This window comes from Leucoraja erinacea, chromosome 2 (genome assembly GCF_028641065.1).
Source record: "Leucoraja erinacea ecotype New England chromosome 2, Leri_hhj_1, whole genome shotgun sequence".
Classification (NCBI taxonomy): domain Eukaryota; kingdom Metazoa; phylum Chordata; class Chondrichthyes; order Rajiformes; family Rajidae; genus Leucoraja; species Leucoraja erinaceus.
In genome coordinates, this window is record NC_073378.1 from 41,593,643 (window position 1) to 41,611,856 (window position 18,214).

General features: G+C 45.2%; 1 protein-coding gene across 2 annotated transcripts in view; it reads left to right on the forward strand.

Annotated features, from left to right (window-relative positions):
- Nucleotides 1–5,789, forward strand: part of olah (oleoyl-ACP hydrolase) — a 36,155-nt gene extending 30,366 nt beyond the window's left edge. For both annotated transcript variants that reach the window (XM_055655663.1, XM_055655656.1), the window contains 2 exons: nt 1,498–1,580; nt 3,911–5,789. In XM_055655663.1, coding sequence (XP_055511638.1) covers nt 1,498–1,580; nt 3,911–4,053 — 226 coding nt within the window. In that variant the 3' untranslated portion in view covers nt 4,054–5,789. The remainder of the gene's footprint in view (nt 1–1,497; nt 1,581–3,910) is intronic.
- Nucleotides 5,790–18,214: the final 12,425 nt, after the last annotated feature.

Sequence of the window (18,214 nt, forward strand, 5' to 3'; positions counted from 1 at the left end):
CACCCCGATATCCGCAGGAAGGAGCTGCAGCACGTTCTTTTCCCTCCGGCGCCAGCTGACGATGTTGCTGGACCGGGAGGAGGTAGTTAACGGCGCATCTGTGTCCAGTTGCAGTGATGGGCGTGATTTCACCATCTTCTGGACATCGGCGCACCCAAGGTGCCAAGGAATTGGGGCATATTCGGAGGAATTGCCCCAAATCCCGGGCGGAGGCCTCCAATGCCAATAACCACCCATCCCCGCTCCCACCCCCCACCCCCCCCCCTCCGCTCCCCACCCACCCAGTAGTTGAGTCAGGGAACCCTGGGGTGAGGAGGGACAAAAGAAGGGAAGCTAGGTGGCAAAGAAGGCGAAGCACCTGGGGAACAAAACCCCCAGGGACAAGAATGTTTAGGGAGTACGCTAGCCCCATAATCCAGCCAGGGCAGTGGGGATCGGGCGGGTGGAAGGGGTGCCACAGAGGAACGTTGCTCAGGGGACCCCAGAGTCTGTGAGCTCCTCCCCATCGAAAAAGAGGAGGAATCTTTCTAAGGAGGAGCGGAAGAGGGAGGAAAGGGCATCCTCCAGGGGGGAGGGAAGTATAGTGGTGAAAGAAGACTCCCGCCCCCTGGTTCGGGTCCCGGCCCCATATTCTGGAGGGGATTCTGGGGAGGGTGGCGATTTTTGTATAGTGTTGGAATTTAAATAAATTATTTTTTGATACAAAAAAAAAGCTGGTTACCAAGCTCACGGAGCGGGGTCTCTGCGCATCCCTCTGCAATTGGATCCTCGACTTCCTCTTCCACAGACCTCAGTCTGTCCGAATTGGCAGAAATACCTCATCTTCAGTAACAACCAATGTAACCGGACATAGGGCGAACTCCATCAACAAGTTCGCCGACGACACCACTGTTGTTGGACGAATTATAGATGGTGATGAATCAGAGTATAGAAGTGAGATCAACCGATTGACCAAATCTTCCCAGCACAACAACCTGGCTCTCAACACCAGTAAAACCAAGGAACTGATTGTGGACTTTGCAAGGGGAAGGATGAGGACACATAACCCTGTTTATATCAATGGGACGATGGTGGAGAGGGTCAAAAACTTCACATTTCTGGACGTGCATATTTCCGAACATCTTTCTTGGACCCAGCACACTGATGCAATCATAAAGAAGGCACATCAGTGCCTCTACTTCCTGAAAAGATTACTGAGAGTCGGTATGTCAAGGAGGATTCTCTTGAACTTCTACAGGTTCACAATAGAGAGCATACTGACTGGCTGCATCGTGGCAGGGTTTGGCAACTTGAACGTCCAGGTGCGGAATAGACTGCAAATCAACGTTGGTTTAGTAAATTCACAATTGTATACCTCTGCGCTGTCAAATTTAATTTCAATATGTTTAACCACTGTGTTGTTGAAAACAAGCACAACATCCCATAAAATGGATGTTATTGTGCTCAGGGTGGAGTTGAAGACTTTTGAATGATGTTTGACCTCTTTTGGTATTACAGATATGAAAAACCACAGATGAAGTTCTTCTCCTGTTCTATCAGCAGCTTTGATGGAAAAGAGGATATGCCGTACGACCTTGAAGGTGAGTAATTTTGTCTGTGTTCTGGGAAATTGTTTTAATCCTCAATCACAAAAATAATTTATGTTTGCTTTCTGTTTGCATTAAATTGGGCTGGATTATCCTTGGATCATTCAGCTGCCCAAACCTGCCACCTGTCATTTTTTTTAAACTCCTCCTCCCCCCCCACCTTGGTTACAAACAGGAGGTCTGTTAAGGGCCTGTCCCACTTGGGTGACCTAATCCGTGAGTCCAGAAGAGTGTCTTCGACCTTCAAGCATGAGGGCACTCTCCTGGAAAGCCTCCAGCTGGATCAACCGGCCGCGTTGAAACCGCGAGCTGCATCAACCGAATCGCGTTGAAAATGTTACCGAGATTTAAAAAATCAAGCTGCATCCATCAATAAAGCGAATCGCGAGCCATTTTTCATACTTAGCCGTTCCCTATTGATTTTCCGGACGTGCATGGACACACACACACAGTTATCATACACTGAAACACACTTGGATGACACATATAATTAGTTGGTTACCCACGCAAACACACACTAAACACATCCATTTCTTAATAAATGATTAACATTTTTACCTACCACACACACACAATAAAACATGATTAAAAATCTCATTTACATCATCGCGAAGGTTTAGTGGCTGTAAATTAAAGTCCAGGGAAACGCGGAGAACGTTCACATTGCGCTGTCCCTCAATGCGTACTGCGGGATGAAGCCCAAAATGAGAAGGTTTAATACGGCGGCCACAGTGTAAAAATAAGGTACATACTTTTAGAGAGCGGGAGAGAGATGTCGGGTTTAGAGAGTGATTTTTAAACTACTATAACTATTATACAAGGCCATACAAACTAATAATACCTTTTGCGACGGGGTCTTTCAGCGATTTTTCGTTAATGATTTACTAGGCTGGGGGGGACTGGGGCAGATTCTCAACGACGATTCAGGTAGGTTTTGCAACATACCTACATCTACCGACCGCGTGCACACACACACACACACACACACACACACACACACACACACACACACACACACACGCACGCACACACCCACATATCGCGAAGGTGGGGGCCAGTGAAAGCGGAGGAGCGCTGTCCTGCGATGATGAGAGGAAGGTAAACGGCTACCACAGAGAGAAGCGCGGGGGCGCTGGGGGGGGGGGTAGGGAAGAGGGGGGGGGCGAGGGGTGGAGAAAGGAATGGAGACACTTTTAAGAAGTATAATAAAGTTTAGCGGGCATTCGGTAGGTCTTCCTAGGTCCTGAAAACTCCAATGAGCCAATCAAAATGCCCGGTCAGCGAAGGAGATTGCCTACGGTTGCCCTTGACTGCCTAACTAAATAGCGACCCAATCCACTGCACTACGAGTTCAAAAGAACCATGCCGATCAAATTTCAATCGCAGAAAATTTTTCAATATGCTGAAAAATATTCCGCGACCTAGCTGAGACCTTGAGTATTCGGGAACTTTCCTCGAGCATGAAGGAGAGTTCCAGCGACCTCACAGGACCTCTTAGGACCTTGTGTCGACCATGCTGCGAGTTTGAGTCGAGGGCAAACTCTTCTAAACTTGTAGATTAGGTCACCGCTGTCGGACAGCCCCTTTAGAAATGGTAAACATTTTGGAAAAATACATCAATACCAATGCTTAAAATGTGGATTGCAAGTATGTTGGACACCGCACATCTTGAGGAAATGTGATTCCTCCTAATGGATAAATCAGACCAATTCATAACGAGTTGGTCTCCATTTGTCGTCTTTTTGGAATCATATGGTGCAACACAATTGTAAGAACTAACTCAGGACTGGACGAAGGATGGTCAAGATTATAAACAATGATCTCCTTACTTCTTTTCTTTATGTCTTGTTCTCTTTTTCCTATTTTCTTTTCTTCAACTTTCTTCATTCATTCGTCTTTTTTCTTTTTCTTCACACACTATATATCTCACGTCTTTCTATCCTTTACTATCTAATTTATTTTTCTTATTCTTATTTTTCTTTATTATAACAAAAAAAAATAAGAAGCTGTACATAAAATGTATTATGAAAATATATATTAGGCTCTTTGGTGCCATATGATTGTACTTACTTCTAATAAAATAAAATATTTTAAAAAATAAAAAAAAGAAATGTTAAAAATACTTCCCACCCAAAACAAACCCACTTATTCCAAGAGGTTAAAGGGACAGCTTAAAAATCAAACATGCAGAGGAATACAGTCCTGTGGAGTTCTATACTTCGAGAAATGTTTAGGAAAGTGGTTGTTTTAAACAACAATTCATTTTGTCCATGTAAATTCTGTTTTGTAATGGAATAAAATTGCACTTTGTTTAAATCCAACAGCTTGGAGAGATTTAACAACTGGAGAATTTACCAGCCAGAGTCTTTCTGGAGGCCATTTTTACCTTAAGGAGCCAGATAATGAAAAGTTTTTAATCAGCTACATCACAAAGCATTTAGAAACTGCAGAGTCAGACTATCTTTAAAAGCCAGTATTTTGATGTGGGAGCAGTAATCCCACAACCAATGTATCCCCTATGGTTGTAATGAGAATTTGAATGCTCCATTCATGTTAACATTTTTCATCATATTTTTTTAAAGAAAACGAATTGCCTCAATGGTATAATAGAGGGCATTTTGAAAAATGAAAATGTTAAACTGCCAATGCTTTATCCAGGCGCTTTGTTTTTAACTGTAAAGTCTGTACATTTAACATCAAACGTCATGCAGTGGCTGTTTCGCCAACAGTCTCTGTCCTTTCTTTTTGTTATTTTTAGTATCTGCGAAAAAGTATGTTTTGGTGTTCCTTGGTTTGTTTTATGTGGGTGGCTGGGGGAAACTTTTTTTCGATTTCTTACATCGACGGAGATGCGATTTTTTTTCTGTATCGTGTCTCCGTCCCCACTGCGGCCTAGCATCGTGGAGTTGGCCTGGAAACCGACCAGGTACTCCAAGCCGTGGGAGTCTGCGGGACTTTAACATCGCGGAGCTTGCGATCCCTTTGCTGGGGATCGAAGTTCAAACCGCGGGGCCTGTGGGCTTTAACATCGTGAAGCCCTCGGTCTCTGGTAAGAAGAGGCCGACTCGGGAGCTCCATGCCGCGGAGAGAATTTCAACCGCCCTGACGCGGGAGTTTCGATCACCCCAACGGGGGCTTCGATCGTCGGCTGCGGGGGCTTTGGTCGCCCCAACTGTGGATGGTTTGACTGTCCCAAACGCGGGAGAACAAGGAAGAAGATTGAACTTTATTGCCTTCCTTCACAGTGAGGAATGTGGAATCCACTGTGATGGATGTTTATGTTAACTTTTATGTGGTTTTGTGTCTTGTTGCTTTTCACTTGGTATGTTATACAGTTCCACTTTCAGAAATTTCAGGGCCAATGTGTTTATTATGGTGTATATGTTGATATTTTGTTTCCTGCACTCTTTAGACCCCTTTCACTACAAACTTTCACAACATTGTATTTGTTCATGCCTGCAAAGAAAATGAATTAAAAAAAGTGGGTTTGTTTATAAGATAGTGAATACACTACCTGTGCTGGCTTATGACAAAAAAAATCAAGTAACCATTTCATTGAGTTACTTCATAATGACTTGAGATGTTCTTCAGTTTTCCAACACTGTCACTGCAGACTTAACCTTTCCTGGTTCTCCAGCTCACTGACTGAGCTGGTACAGGTATGTCCAAATGCCAGTCTAATCGAAACATAATTCTATATTCTATCGGTCTAGGTGCCATTATTTTCAATTCATGAGTGGGAGATTATAAATAAAAAAATGAACTTAGAAAATCAAAAGAAATATGGAAATAATTTAATGCCAAATATGAAAGAAAATTAAAATTTCATTACCATTTTAACCCAAACTATTTTTTGATAGTTGAAATACAGAACTAAAGGCTTTAAAATTCAGCCATACGTGATGCTGTCAAAAGCATGGACTGCCCAGGCAGCTGGAATCAGGACCAAGGATTGAAGGATGACTCGGTCCATTGTGTATGTGCAGGATAGTAGGAGAGCTTATCAAGGATAGAAATTATGTAATTTGGGGTCTGTTTGGTGTGTGAACTAAAGCTATTTGTCTGAGATTTAAGCCGAGCTTCATTTTCCTTTTGTGTATTTAACATTGCTATATGACAAAGTCTGTGCTCTCACATTGAAGAAAATTGTAATGTAGATACCACAACATAAGCAATAAAGCCTTAAAAAAGCATGTTTTAAAACTTTTTTATCAAAGTGTTTCTGATTATAACAAAACACAAAGTGCTGGAGGAACTCGGTGCGTCAGGCAACATCAGTGGACAAAATGCACAAAGTGTTTTGGGTCTGGATCTTTCACAGATATTTGATTTCTTCAGTGCAGAGGAGATCATATTATGACTATCGAATGCAGTGCATCAGATTGGACAAATATATTGCTGCCTCACCTCGAATGATTATGTTGCTGCCTGGATGTTTGGAATGGAAAAGGTGAAAGGCAAGTCAAGAGTGTTTAATTGTCATGTACCGAAAACAGAACATTCTTGATTGTAGCAGCATTACAAGCCTGGAAATAGAGTAAACATAGGTGCAGGAGTAGGCTGTTCGGCCCTTCGAGCCTGCACCACCATTCAATATGATCATGGCTGATCATTCAACTCAGTGTCCTGCACCTGCCTTCTCTCCATACCCCCTGATCCCTTTTGCCACAAGGGCCACATCTAACTCCCTCTTAAATATAGCCAATGAACTGGCCTCAACTACCTTCTGTGGCAGAGAATTCCACAGATTCACCACTCTCTGTGTGAAAAATGTTTTCCTCATCTCGGTCCTAAAGGAATTCCCCCTTATCCTTAAACTGTGACCCCTTGAGTACAAGCCAAGTCTATCCAGTCTTTCTTCATATGCAAGTCCTGACATCCCAGGAATTAGTCTGGTGAACCTTCTGTGTACACCCTCTATGGCAAGAATGTCTTTCCTCAGATTTGGAGCCCACAACTGTACGCAATACTCCAGGTGTGGTCTCACCAAATCCCTGTACAACTGCAGTAGAACCTCCCTGTTCCTATACTCAAATCCTTTTGCTATGAATGCTAACATACCATTCGCTTTCTTCACTGCCTGCTGCACCTGCATGCCTACTTTCAATGACTGGTGTACCATGACACCCAGGTCTCATTGCATCTCCCCTTTTCCTAATTGGCCACCATTCAGATAATATACTCTCCTATTTTTGCCACCAAAGTGGATAACCTCACATTTATCTACATTATACTGCATCTGCCATGCATTTGCCTACTCACTCAGCCTATCCAAGTCACCTTGCAGCCTCCTAGCATCCTCCTCACAGCTAACACTGCCCCCCAGCTTCGTGTCATCCGCAAACGTGGAGATGTTGCATTCAATTCCCTCGTCCAAATCATTAATATATATTGTAAATAGCTGGGGTCCCAGCACTGAGCCTTGCGGTACCCCACTAGTCACTGCCTGCCATTGTGAAAAGGACCTGTTTACTCCTACCCTTTGCTTCCTGTCTGCCAGCCAGTTCTCTATCCACATCAATACTGAACCCCCAATAACGTGTGCTTTAAGTTTGTATACTAATCTCTTTTGTGGGACCTTGTCGAATGCCTTCTGAAAGTCCAGATATAACACATCCACTGGTTCTCCCTTATCCACTCTACTAGTTACATCGTCGAAAAATTCTATAAGATTCGTCAGACATTTGTAAATCCATGCTGACTTTGTCCAATGATTTCACCACTTTCCAAATGTGTTGCTATCCCATTTTTAATAACTGACTAGCAGTTTCCCCACTACTGATGTTAGACTAACTGGTCTGTAATTCCCCATTTTCTCTCTCCCTCCTTTTTTAAAAAGTGGGGTTACATTAGCTACCCTCCAATCCTCAGGAACTACTCCAGAATCTAACGAGTTTTGAAAAATTATCACTAATGTATCCACTATTTCTAGGGCTACTTCCTTAAGTAATCTGGGATGCAGCCTATCTGGCCCTGGGGATTTATCGGCCTTTAATCCATTCAATTTACCCGACACCACTTCCCGGCTAACCTGGATTTCACTCAGTTCCTCCATCTTATTTGACCCCCGGTCCCCTGCTATTTCCGGCAGATTATTTATGACTTCCTTTGTGAAGACAGAACCAAAGTAGTTATTCAATTGGTCTGCCATGTCCTTGTTCCCCATGATCAATTCCCCTGGTTCTGATTGCAAGGGACCTACATATGTTTTAACTAATCTTTCTCTCTTCACATATTTATAAAAACTTTTGCAGTCAGTTTTTATGTTCCCTGCCAGTTTTCTTTCATAATCTATTTTCCCTTTCCTAATTAAGCCCTTTGTCCTCCTCTGCTGGACTCTGAATTTCTCCCAGTCCTCTGGTAGGCTGCTATTTCTGGCTAATTTGTATGGAATTTGTTTTCATACTATCCCTGATTTCCATTGTTATCCACAGATGCACTACCTTCCCTGATTTATTCTTTTGCCAAACTGGGATGAACAATTGTTGTAGTTCATCCATGCAGTCTTTAAATGCCTTCCATTGCACATCCACCATCAACCCTTTAAGAATCAATTGCCAGTCTATCTTGGCCAATTCACGTTTCATACCCTCAAAGTTACCTGTAGATAACATAATAAACAAAACAAAAAAATATTTTTTTTATCAGTGCAAAAAAGCCTTAAGTTCTTTGTGCTACCAAGACAGTTCATAGTTTAGTTAGTGTTTGTAGTTTCAAGAGCCTGATTGATGTTGTGAATAAGATGTTCTTGAACTGGGTCATGGTATTCAAACTCCTACACCTTCTTCCCAATGGCAGAGGTGAAATGAGAGCGTGGCCAGGTTAGTGTTGGTCTTTGATGCAGGCTGCCTTTTTGAGGCAGTGCCTCTTATAAAACCCTTCAATGGTGGGGACGTCAGGACCAGGCAATGTCCACTGATTTTTACATAGAAACAGAAAAAACATAGAAAAATAGGTGCAGGAGTAGGCCCTTCCAGCCAGCATCACCATTCAATATGACCATGGCTGATCATCTAAATTCTGTACCTCGTTTCTGCTTTCCCCCCATATCCTTTGATTAGTTTAGCCCTAAGAGCTAAATCTAACTCTTGTAAACATCCAGTGAAGTGGCATCTACTGCCTTCTGTGACAGAGAATTCCACAGATTCACAACTCTGGGTGAAGAAGTTTTTCCTCGTCTCAGTCCTAAATTACCCACCCCTTATTCTTAAACTGTGACCCCTGGTTCTGGACTCCCCCAACATTGGGAACATTTTTGCTGTCCAATCTTTTAAGAATTATATGTTTCTATAAGATCCCCTCTCGTCCTTCTAAATTCCAGTGAATACAAACTCAGTCGACCCATTCTTTCATCATATGTCAGTCCCGCCATCCCGGAATTAACCTGGTGAACCTACGCTGCACTCCCTCAATAGCAATAATGTCCTTCCTCAAATTAGGAGATCAAAATTACACACAATACGGCAGGTGCGATCTCACCAGGGCACTGAACAACTGCAGTAGGACCTCCTTGCTCCTAAAGTCAAATCCTCTTGCAACATGCTAATAGCTTTCTTCACTGCCTGCTGTACCTGCATGTTTACTTTCAGTGACTGATGTACAAACACACCCAGGTCTCGTTGCACCTCCCCTTTTCATAATCTGACACAATTTAGATAATAATCTGCCTTCCTGTTCTTGCCACCAAATTGGATAACCTCACATTATACTGCATGTGCCCACTCACCCGACCTATCCAAGTCACCCTGCAGCTTCATAGCATCCTCATCGCAGCTCACACTGCCACCCAGCTTTGTGTCATCGGCAAACTTGGAGATGTCACATTTAATTCCCTCATGTAAATCGTTAATATATATTGTAAATAACTGAGGTCCTAGCACCGTGCCTTGCGGCACCCCACTAGTCACTGCCTGCCATTCTGAAAATGACCCGTTAATTCCTACTCTTTGCTTCCTGTCTGCCAACCAGTTCTCTATCCATGTCAATACCCTATCCACAATACCATGTGCTCTAATTTTGCACACTAATCTCTTGTGGGACCTTGTCAAAGGTTTTTTGAAAGTTCAAATACACCACATCCACTGGTTCTCCCATATCCATTCTACTTGCTACATCCTCAAAAAATTCCAGAAGATCAGTGAAGCATGATTTCCCCTTCATAAATCCATGCTGATTTTGACTGATCTTGTCACTGCTTTCCAAATGCGCTGCCATAACATCTGTAACATCGACTCAAGCATCTTCCCCACAACCGAAGTAAAGGGCCTGTCCCACTTGGACGACCTAATCCACGAGTTTAGAAGACCCTAGACGAGTTGAAAAAAATGTCAAGGTCGTGTTGACTCGCAGAAGTAAAAGACCTCCTACGACTATGTCTACGACCTCCTACGACCCCCCTCGACCTCACACTTCCATACCTAAGACCAACTACGATTAGGTACGAGTGGAAATGATCACATGATAACATGTGTCACATGATGTCATGCTTGCATTTTTTTTTCTCGGGCCAGTTACCGACCTACGACTACCGACGACTACCATCACAACCTACCTACGAGTAAAAAGTATCAATTTTTTCCATGCCGACCTTTTTTTTACACCTGGACATTTTTTATCAGGCTGAAAAAAACGCCGCGACCTACTTGAGGCCACAAGTACGTAGAGACCACTCACGAGCATGAGGAAGAGTGACCTACGACCTCGTGGCGACCATGCTGCGAGTATGAGTCAAGGGCAAATTCAGCAGAGGTCGCCAATTAGGTCGTGAAAGTGGGACGGGCATTAGGCTAACTGGTCTATAATTCTCTGTTTTCTCTCTTCCTCCTTTCTTAAAAAGTGGGGTTACATTGGGTACCCTCCAGATCCAGAGTCAAGAGAGCATTGAAAAATGATCCACTAATGCATCCACGGTTTCTAGGGCCACCTCCTTGAGTACTCTGGGATGTAGACCATCAGGCCCCAGTAGTTTAACTAACACCATTTCCTGACTAATGTGGATTCCCTTCAGTTCTCTCCCACTAGATCCTTGTCCCCTAATATTTCTGGGAGATTGTTCGGGTCTTCCTTAGTGAAGAGAGAACCAAAGTGTTTAAGAAGGAACTGCAGATGCTGGAGAATCGAAGGTACACAAAAAAGCTGGAGAAACTCAGCGGGTGCAGCAGCATCTATGGAGCGAAGGAAATAGGCAACGTTTCGGGCCGAAACCTCTCAGTTCTTCCATTTCCTTGTTTCCCTTTATAAATTTACCTGTCCCTGATTGTAAGGGACCTACATTTGTCTTCACTAATCTTTTTCTTTTTACATATCTGAAGAAGCTTTCTGAGCCAGTATTTATATTCCCCGTAAGCTTTCTTTCATGCTCTTTTCCCCCCTTAATTAACCCATTTATCCTCCTCTGTTGAGTTCTAAATTTCTCTAGTCCTCCGGTTTGCTGCTTCCTCTGGCCAATTTTAAAAGCCTTTTCCTTGGATTTAACACTATCCCTGATTTCCCTCGTTAGCCACGGTTGAACCACCTTCCCAGTTATACTTTTTCGCCCAGACAGGGATGAGCAATTTTTGGAGTTCATCCATGCTTTAAATCTGCCATTGCATCACCAACGTCAACTCTTCAAGTATAATTTGCCCGTCTATCCAAGCCAATTCCCTTCTCATACCTTCAAAGTCTCCTTTCTTTAAGTTCAGGACCCTAGTCTCTGAATTAACTGTGTCACTCTCCATCCTAATGCAGAATTCCACCATATTATGGTCACTGTTGCCCAATAGGCTCTGCAGAACAAGATTGCTAACTAATCCTTCCTCATTACACAATACCCAGTCTAGGGTGGCCTGTCCTCTAGTCGGTTCTTCCACATATTAGTTTAAAAAATAATCCTGTATACATTCCAGTTAAAAAACAATCCTGTATACATTCCAGCATCTACAGATCTATAAATGAAGAACTATAGATGCTAGATAATACACAAAAGGGCACAAAGTAACTCAGGATCAGGCTTCATCTCTGTGATGATAGATGATGTTTTTGATCGAGCCACTTCAGACTGATCAGTCTACAGAAGGGTCTTGACCTGAAACGTGACCAATGCATGTTCTCCGGGGATGCTATATTTTGTCATCTCCTTTGTTCCTAGGTGCTCGAGTTCCAGATTTATCATCTCTTTAGAGGCAATGCACCATAGTTATAGCAATAATTAATTGACGAGGGGAGGTAACTTTCAAACATTGCCACCTCGTTGGTAACGTGCTTGACCAAATTATTTTAATAAAACCAATCTAATTTTAATTCCATTCATTTTGATGGAGCAAATGGAGTTATTCTACAAAGGAAGAGCGATCCATTTTGCAATATCACCACTCAGATTAAAACATAGAATGCACAGGAACAGGCCCTTTGGCCTGCAATGTCTGAACCAAGCATGACACCAAGTTAAACTAATCTTATGAGTGCACATGATCCATACCTCTCATATCCACATGTCTATCTGAAAGCCTCTTAAACATCGCTATTGTATCTGCCTCCACCTCCACACCTGGTAGTGCATTCCAGTGTAGACAAAAATGCTGGAGAAACTCAGCGGGTGCAGCAGCATCTATGGAGCGAAGGAAATGGGCAACGTTTCGGGCCGAAGCCCTTCTTCAGACTGATTGTGCAGTCTGTGATTTGCTGACTAGAGGACAGGCCACCCTAAACTGGGTATTGTGTAATGAGGAAGGATTAGTTAGCAATCTTGTTCTGCAGAGACTCTTGGGCACCAGTGACCATAATGTGGTGGAATTCTGCATTTGGATGGAAAGTGACACAGTGCATTCCCGTCCTTGGATCCAAGATCCCTCTGAACATTAATACTGTTAGGGTCTTGCCATTAACTGTATACTTTCCCCTTGCATTTGACATCCCAAAGTGCAACATCTCACAGTTGCTTGATATAAACTCCATCGGGAAGAAGGTGTAGGAGTCTGGAAACCGAGACCTCTGGGTTCAAGAACAACTTCTCATCGACATTCAATAGGCTCTTGAACACTGCTAACACTACCTACGAACTGCTGGCAATCTTGGTTGCTTTGGGCTATTTTGCTCTAATATTGGGATTTTTTTAAATTTAGTTTTTTTTGTTTATTACATTAAGAGTCCCACCCTGATGAACTCAGTGCATTCTACACCCACTGTGAACAGGTGTTTGGTAGGATACCGCTTGCCCTGCCACACTTGGATGCACCTGTACAAATGGTTACTGTATAAGGTTGGCTTTCCTGAGAGTGAATCCACGGAAAGAAACTGGTCGGGTTGGAGTTCCTGGCAGAGATATTCAGGCATCTATAACCTCTTTAAACACTACATTCGGAGGTCCCCAACAGCTAAGGCCAAGGCTCGGTGGGGGAGGAGCACAGTCTAGGGTTCTTCCGCTGCTGGATGGGGGGGCAGGGTGTGGTGGAGATGTGGTGAAAATAAGGGAAGGGATTCCACGCCAGTGGGCCACATAGAGTGGCAAGGGTGGGGATAAAATTGTGATTTGGGGAAACTGTTTTGTATGCATGTATAGCCTCCGAGAATGTCGGATGGAGTTTTGTAAGGATCATGTATTGTATATATTTATTTCTGGAATAAAGTCTGTAGATTGGTTCATGCATGTACGCCAATCATAGTAGAATAGCATCACTAACCACACCCTAATGTGTGATTCATACTAACACCCACTTCCTACACTAGTCAGTCTTGGAGGCGGTCACGATGAACTAACAACTAACGGCCTGCTGTACCGTTATAATTTGGGTACTGATTAAAGATGAACTTGAACTTCAGATTGTGGAAATTACTTCTTTACAAAATCTATTTTGAAATTTAAAAAAAAAGCAACATCAAGAACGATGTTGCTGTACTGAGGAATAGCCAAGTCTATCCTTCATTGCTGGCAGCTGATATACATTCTCTGGCTGGGTGGCTAGGTCCAGTTTGCTGATGGCGACATTCTACCAGGACTCAGGTCCGGTCCCCAGGGCGGGATGACGGAGCAGCTTTCCCACCGGGCAGCCTAAGTTCGAAGTGAACATGAACTTAGTGGGACAGTGGCCCACCGCTGGAGTGGAGTTGGCCGAGCAATGCCACTCTCGTAGCGACAGCTCCGGGAACCTGGCACGCATTCAACCCTGGAACCGTTTGAGATGGGAAGCGGCTGTAAAAGGACAGCACAGCTGGGGGGGAGGGGAGAGGAGGGGGAAGTGTTCCTTTCCACAGCGTGTGGGGAGTCTGGCCCAGGTCAGCACTGCCTGGGCTGCACAAAGTAGCAAACTTGGCTGGGTCGCCAGGAGTATAGTTGCGGGGAGGGCAGGAGCATTGAGAAGGAGGGGGTCGTAGAAGGCTTCCCCGCCCCCCACCCCCCGACACTGGATCCCTGATTTTCTAACCCACAGGCCAGTCACTGAGGATAGGTGACAATACCTCCTCCACAATCATTCTCAATACAGGATGCACTCTCAGTCTACTATTATCCCTTTACACTCGTGACAGCACAGCCAAATTCAGTTCTAATTCCATCTACTTGTTTGCAGACGGATGACTGTTGTGGGCTGAATCACGAACAATGGCACGACTAAGTGCAGGAAGCAGATAGAGAGCTTACTGATGTGGTGTCAGGACAATGGTCTCTCCCTCAATGTCAGCAAGACAAAGGAGCTAGTTATTGATTTTGGAAGCATGGTGGAGTACATGCCCCAATCATCATGAATGGTGCGGAAGTGAACATGAACTTAGTTTTATGTTCCTTGGCATTAATAGTACTAATGATCTGGCCTGGACCAACCACATTGGTGTGACAACCAAGAAGCCACATCAATGTTGTAGGAAAGAACTACAGATGTTGGTTTAAACTGAAGATAGACACAAAATGCTGGAGTAACTCAGTGGAACAGGAAGCATCTCTGGATAGAAGGATGGGTGACGTTTCAGGTCGAGACCCTTCTTCAGACTGAATCAGGGGAGAGGGAGATGCAGAGATAAGGAAGTGTAAAGTGTGAAAATGAGACAAAGGGAATGCAGATCAAGGAAAATGAAGAACACATCAATGTTTCTACTTCACAAATTATAGGAGTAGAATTAGGCCATTTATAACCATATAACCATATAACAATTACAGCACGGAAACGGGCCATCTCGGCCCTACAAGTCCGTGCCGAACAATTTTTTTTTCCTCCTTAGTCCCACCTGCCTGCACTCATACCATAACCCTCCATTCCCTTCTCATCCATATGCCTATCCAATTTATTTTTAAATGATACCAATGAACCTGCCGACACCACTTCCACTGGAAGCTCATTCCACACCGCTACCACTCTCTGAGTAAAGAAGTTCCCCCTCATATTACCCCTAAACTTCTGTCCCTTAATTCTGAAGTCATGTCCTCTTGTTTGAATCTTCCCTATTCTCAAAGGGAAAAGCTTGTCCACATCAACTCTGTCTATCCCTCTCATCATTTTAAAGACCTCTATCAGGTCCCCCCTTAACTTTCTGCGCTCCAGAGAATAAAGACCTAACTTATTCAACCTATCTCTGTAACTTAGTTGTTGAAACCCAGGCAACATTCTAGTAAATCTCCTCTGTACTCTCTCTATTTTGTTGACACTTTGTCCATCGAGTCCACTCCGCCATTCATTCATGACCCTTGACACCCATTCTAATCAAGAATCTGTCTATCTCTGCCTTAAAAATATCCACAGACGACCTCCACAGCAATGAGTTCCACAGATTAACTACCCTCTGACTAAAGAAGTTCCTCCTCACTTACTTTCATAAAGAGCGCCCTTTAATTCTGAGGCAATGACATCTGGTCTCAGACTCCCATCAATGGAAACATCCTTTCAACATCCATTCTTTGCCTTTCATCTGTAAGTTTCAGAGGTCCCCCCTCAACATAAACTCCAGGGAGTAAAGGCCCAGTGCTGTCAAATGCTCAACGTATGCTAACCCACTCGTTCCTGGAATCATTCTTGTAAACCTCCTCTGGACCTTCTCCAGAGCCAGCACAGAAATGGGACCCAAATTTGCTCACAGTACTCCGAATGCAGCCTGACCAGCACCTTATATAGCCTCAGAATTACAGCCTCAGTATTTTGTATTCCAGTCCTCTTGATATAAATGCTAGCATTGAATTTGCCTTCCTTACTACCGATTTGACTTGCAAATTCATTTTTTGGTAGTCCTGCAACAGCACTTCCAACTGCCTTTGTACCTCCGATTTCTGGATTTTCTCTCCATTTAGAAAATAATCTACCCCTTTCTTCTTATTACCAAAATACATGACTCCGCACTTTGCTATAGTGAATTTCATCTGCCATTTCTCTGCACTCTCCTAATCTATCCAAGTCCTTCTGCAGTCTCGCTTCTTCTACACTGCCTGGCCCTCCATCTATCTCAGCATCATCTGCAAACTTGGCCACAAAGCCTTCAATCCCATTATCTAAATCATTAATATACAACATGAAGAGAAGCAGTCCCAGCACCGACCCTTGCAGAACTCCACTAGTCACTGGCAGCCAGCTTGAAAAAGACCCTTTTAATGCAACACTTTGTCTTCTGCCATCCAGCCAACTCGTTATCCATGCTAATTTTGTGGTCTCAAGAACGACAACTAAAGTTTTTAAACGGATCTTTATTCGAAAGTTCGGTTTTCAGTACACATGTTCTCTAGACACGTCTGGCTACATCAGTGGTCGGCGCTGAACTGCCGCACGCAAGCAAAAATTGTGTTCGATCTCTGCGTACGCCAGCAGGCGCCGCTACATGCCCCCCCCCTCAGAATCCGCGGTACGGAAACGCACGGATGGTTCGACCAGAACGCATAGTCCGAGGTCGCGGGGCGAGCGTAACAGAAGGGACCGGCAGAACAGGACCGGAGGGGTGCGAAAAACGCGAACGAGGGACGGGCGTAACAAAGGGGACCGGAGAAACATGACCGGGGGTAACAGGTGCAGAGGGCGGTAAAACGGCTAGGTCCTTCTTAGGCGTTGTTCTGATGCCTAGGAGGACCCAAGGTAACTGGTCGACCCAATCTGCTAGGTACTGCGCAAGGAGCTCCCGGTCAAAAGCGCTATACTTAACTTCGGGGGCTCGCAGCTGCCTGCTGCAAAATGCCAGTGAATACCTACGCGTTGCTCGAGGACGGCGCCTACCGCGACGTCGGAAGCATCCATGGGGCCTCGGGAAGCGACGGATAGCATTGACCTTCTCGGGCAGTGGCTGTGCGCTGTGGGAGGTGATGCTGTGACCCAAGAATGAAATGGAACGCAATCTGAACTGGCACTTCGCGGGGTTGATCACCAACTTGTGCTTGCGCAGCTGTTCGAAAAGCAGATGGAGGTGCTTGACGTGCTCTGCCTGCAAGCTGCTGGCCACCAGAATATCATAGAGGTAGATGAATATGAACGGCAAACCCCGACCAACCTGATCCATTAACCATTGGAACGCCTGAGCAGCGTTCTTCAGGCCAAAAGGCATTCTTAGCCATTCGAAAAGGCCGAAAGGGGTGATGGTGACCGTCTTAGGAATGTCGTTGGGATGGACCGGAATCTGATTATACCCGCGAACCATGTCGAACTTCGAGAAGAAGGTTGTGCCTTCCAGGTGGGCCGAGAAACCCTGGATGTCCGGGGCAGGGTACCGATCGGCTGTGGTTACCGAGTTCAAACGCCTGCAATCACCGCAAGGTCTCCAACCACCAGACGCTTTGGGCGCCATGTGTAGCGGGGAAGCCCAAGGGCTATCCGACCGCCAGACAATCGTCATGCCCTCCATAAGCTGGAACTCGTCTCGTGTGATGTGCAGTTTATCGGGGCGGAGATGGCGCGCGTGGGCGTGTACCGGTGGGCCCTCGGTGGGAATGTGGTGGACCACGCCATGACGGGGTGCGGCCCCGTCGAACCGGGGCGTGAGCAACCCTGGGAAGTCGGCGAAAGGTTGCTGTAACTCAGCTTCCTTGTCGAGTTGCTGTAGGAGCGTGGACGGGCTGCGCGGCTTGGCAGGGCACAGGTCCGACACATGGACCATGCGTCCGCCTCGCACATTGACTAACAGGGAGAACACGTGCAAGAAGTCGGCCCCCAGGATCAGTTGGGCGACGTCAGCAACGATAAACTTCCACCTGTACGGGCGGGAGTCGAAATTTAAGTCCAGGGTCCGCGTAGTGTAAGTGCGAATGTCGCTCCCGTTAACAGCCGAGAGGACAGGTCCTATCTTACTGGCGCGAATATCTCGGACGCTCGGAGGCAGGATGCTGGCATGGGCACCGGTGTCCACCAGGAAACGGTGGCCGGAACAGCGATCGCGTTCGTAGAGGCGTTCGTTTGGGCCGATCGCGTTCGCCTCTATGGACGATCGGCCGAGGCATTTGCCTGGTACGAGCAGGGGCTCCGACATCTTTGGGCTTCAGGCCCGTATCGTTGATGGTAGTAACACCAGCGACGTTGACTGTAGACCACTGGCTGCGACGATTCATCTTCAGCGCTGGGCTGGGCTTCTTCCTCCTCCCGATGTCGGTTCGGCTGCACCCGCGCCGTGACCAGGGTGGGCGAAAAACACACGTGCCTCCGTTTGTGTGCCCATAATTTGTCAGCTCTCTCCGCGAGTTGTTTGGGGTCGCT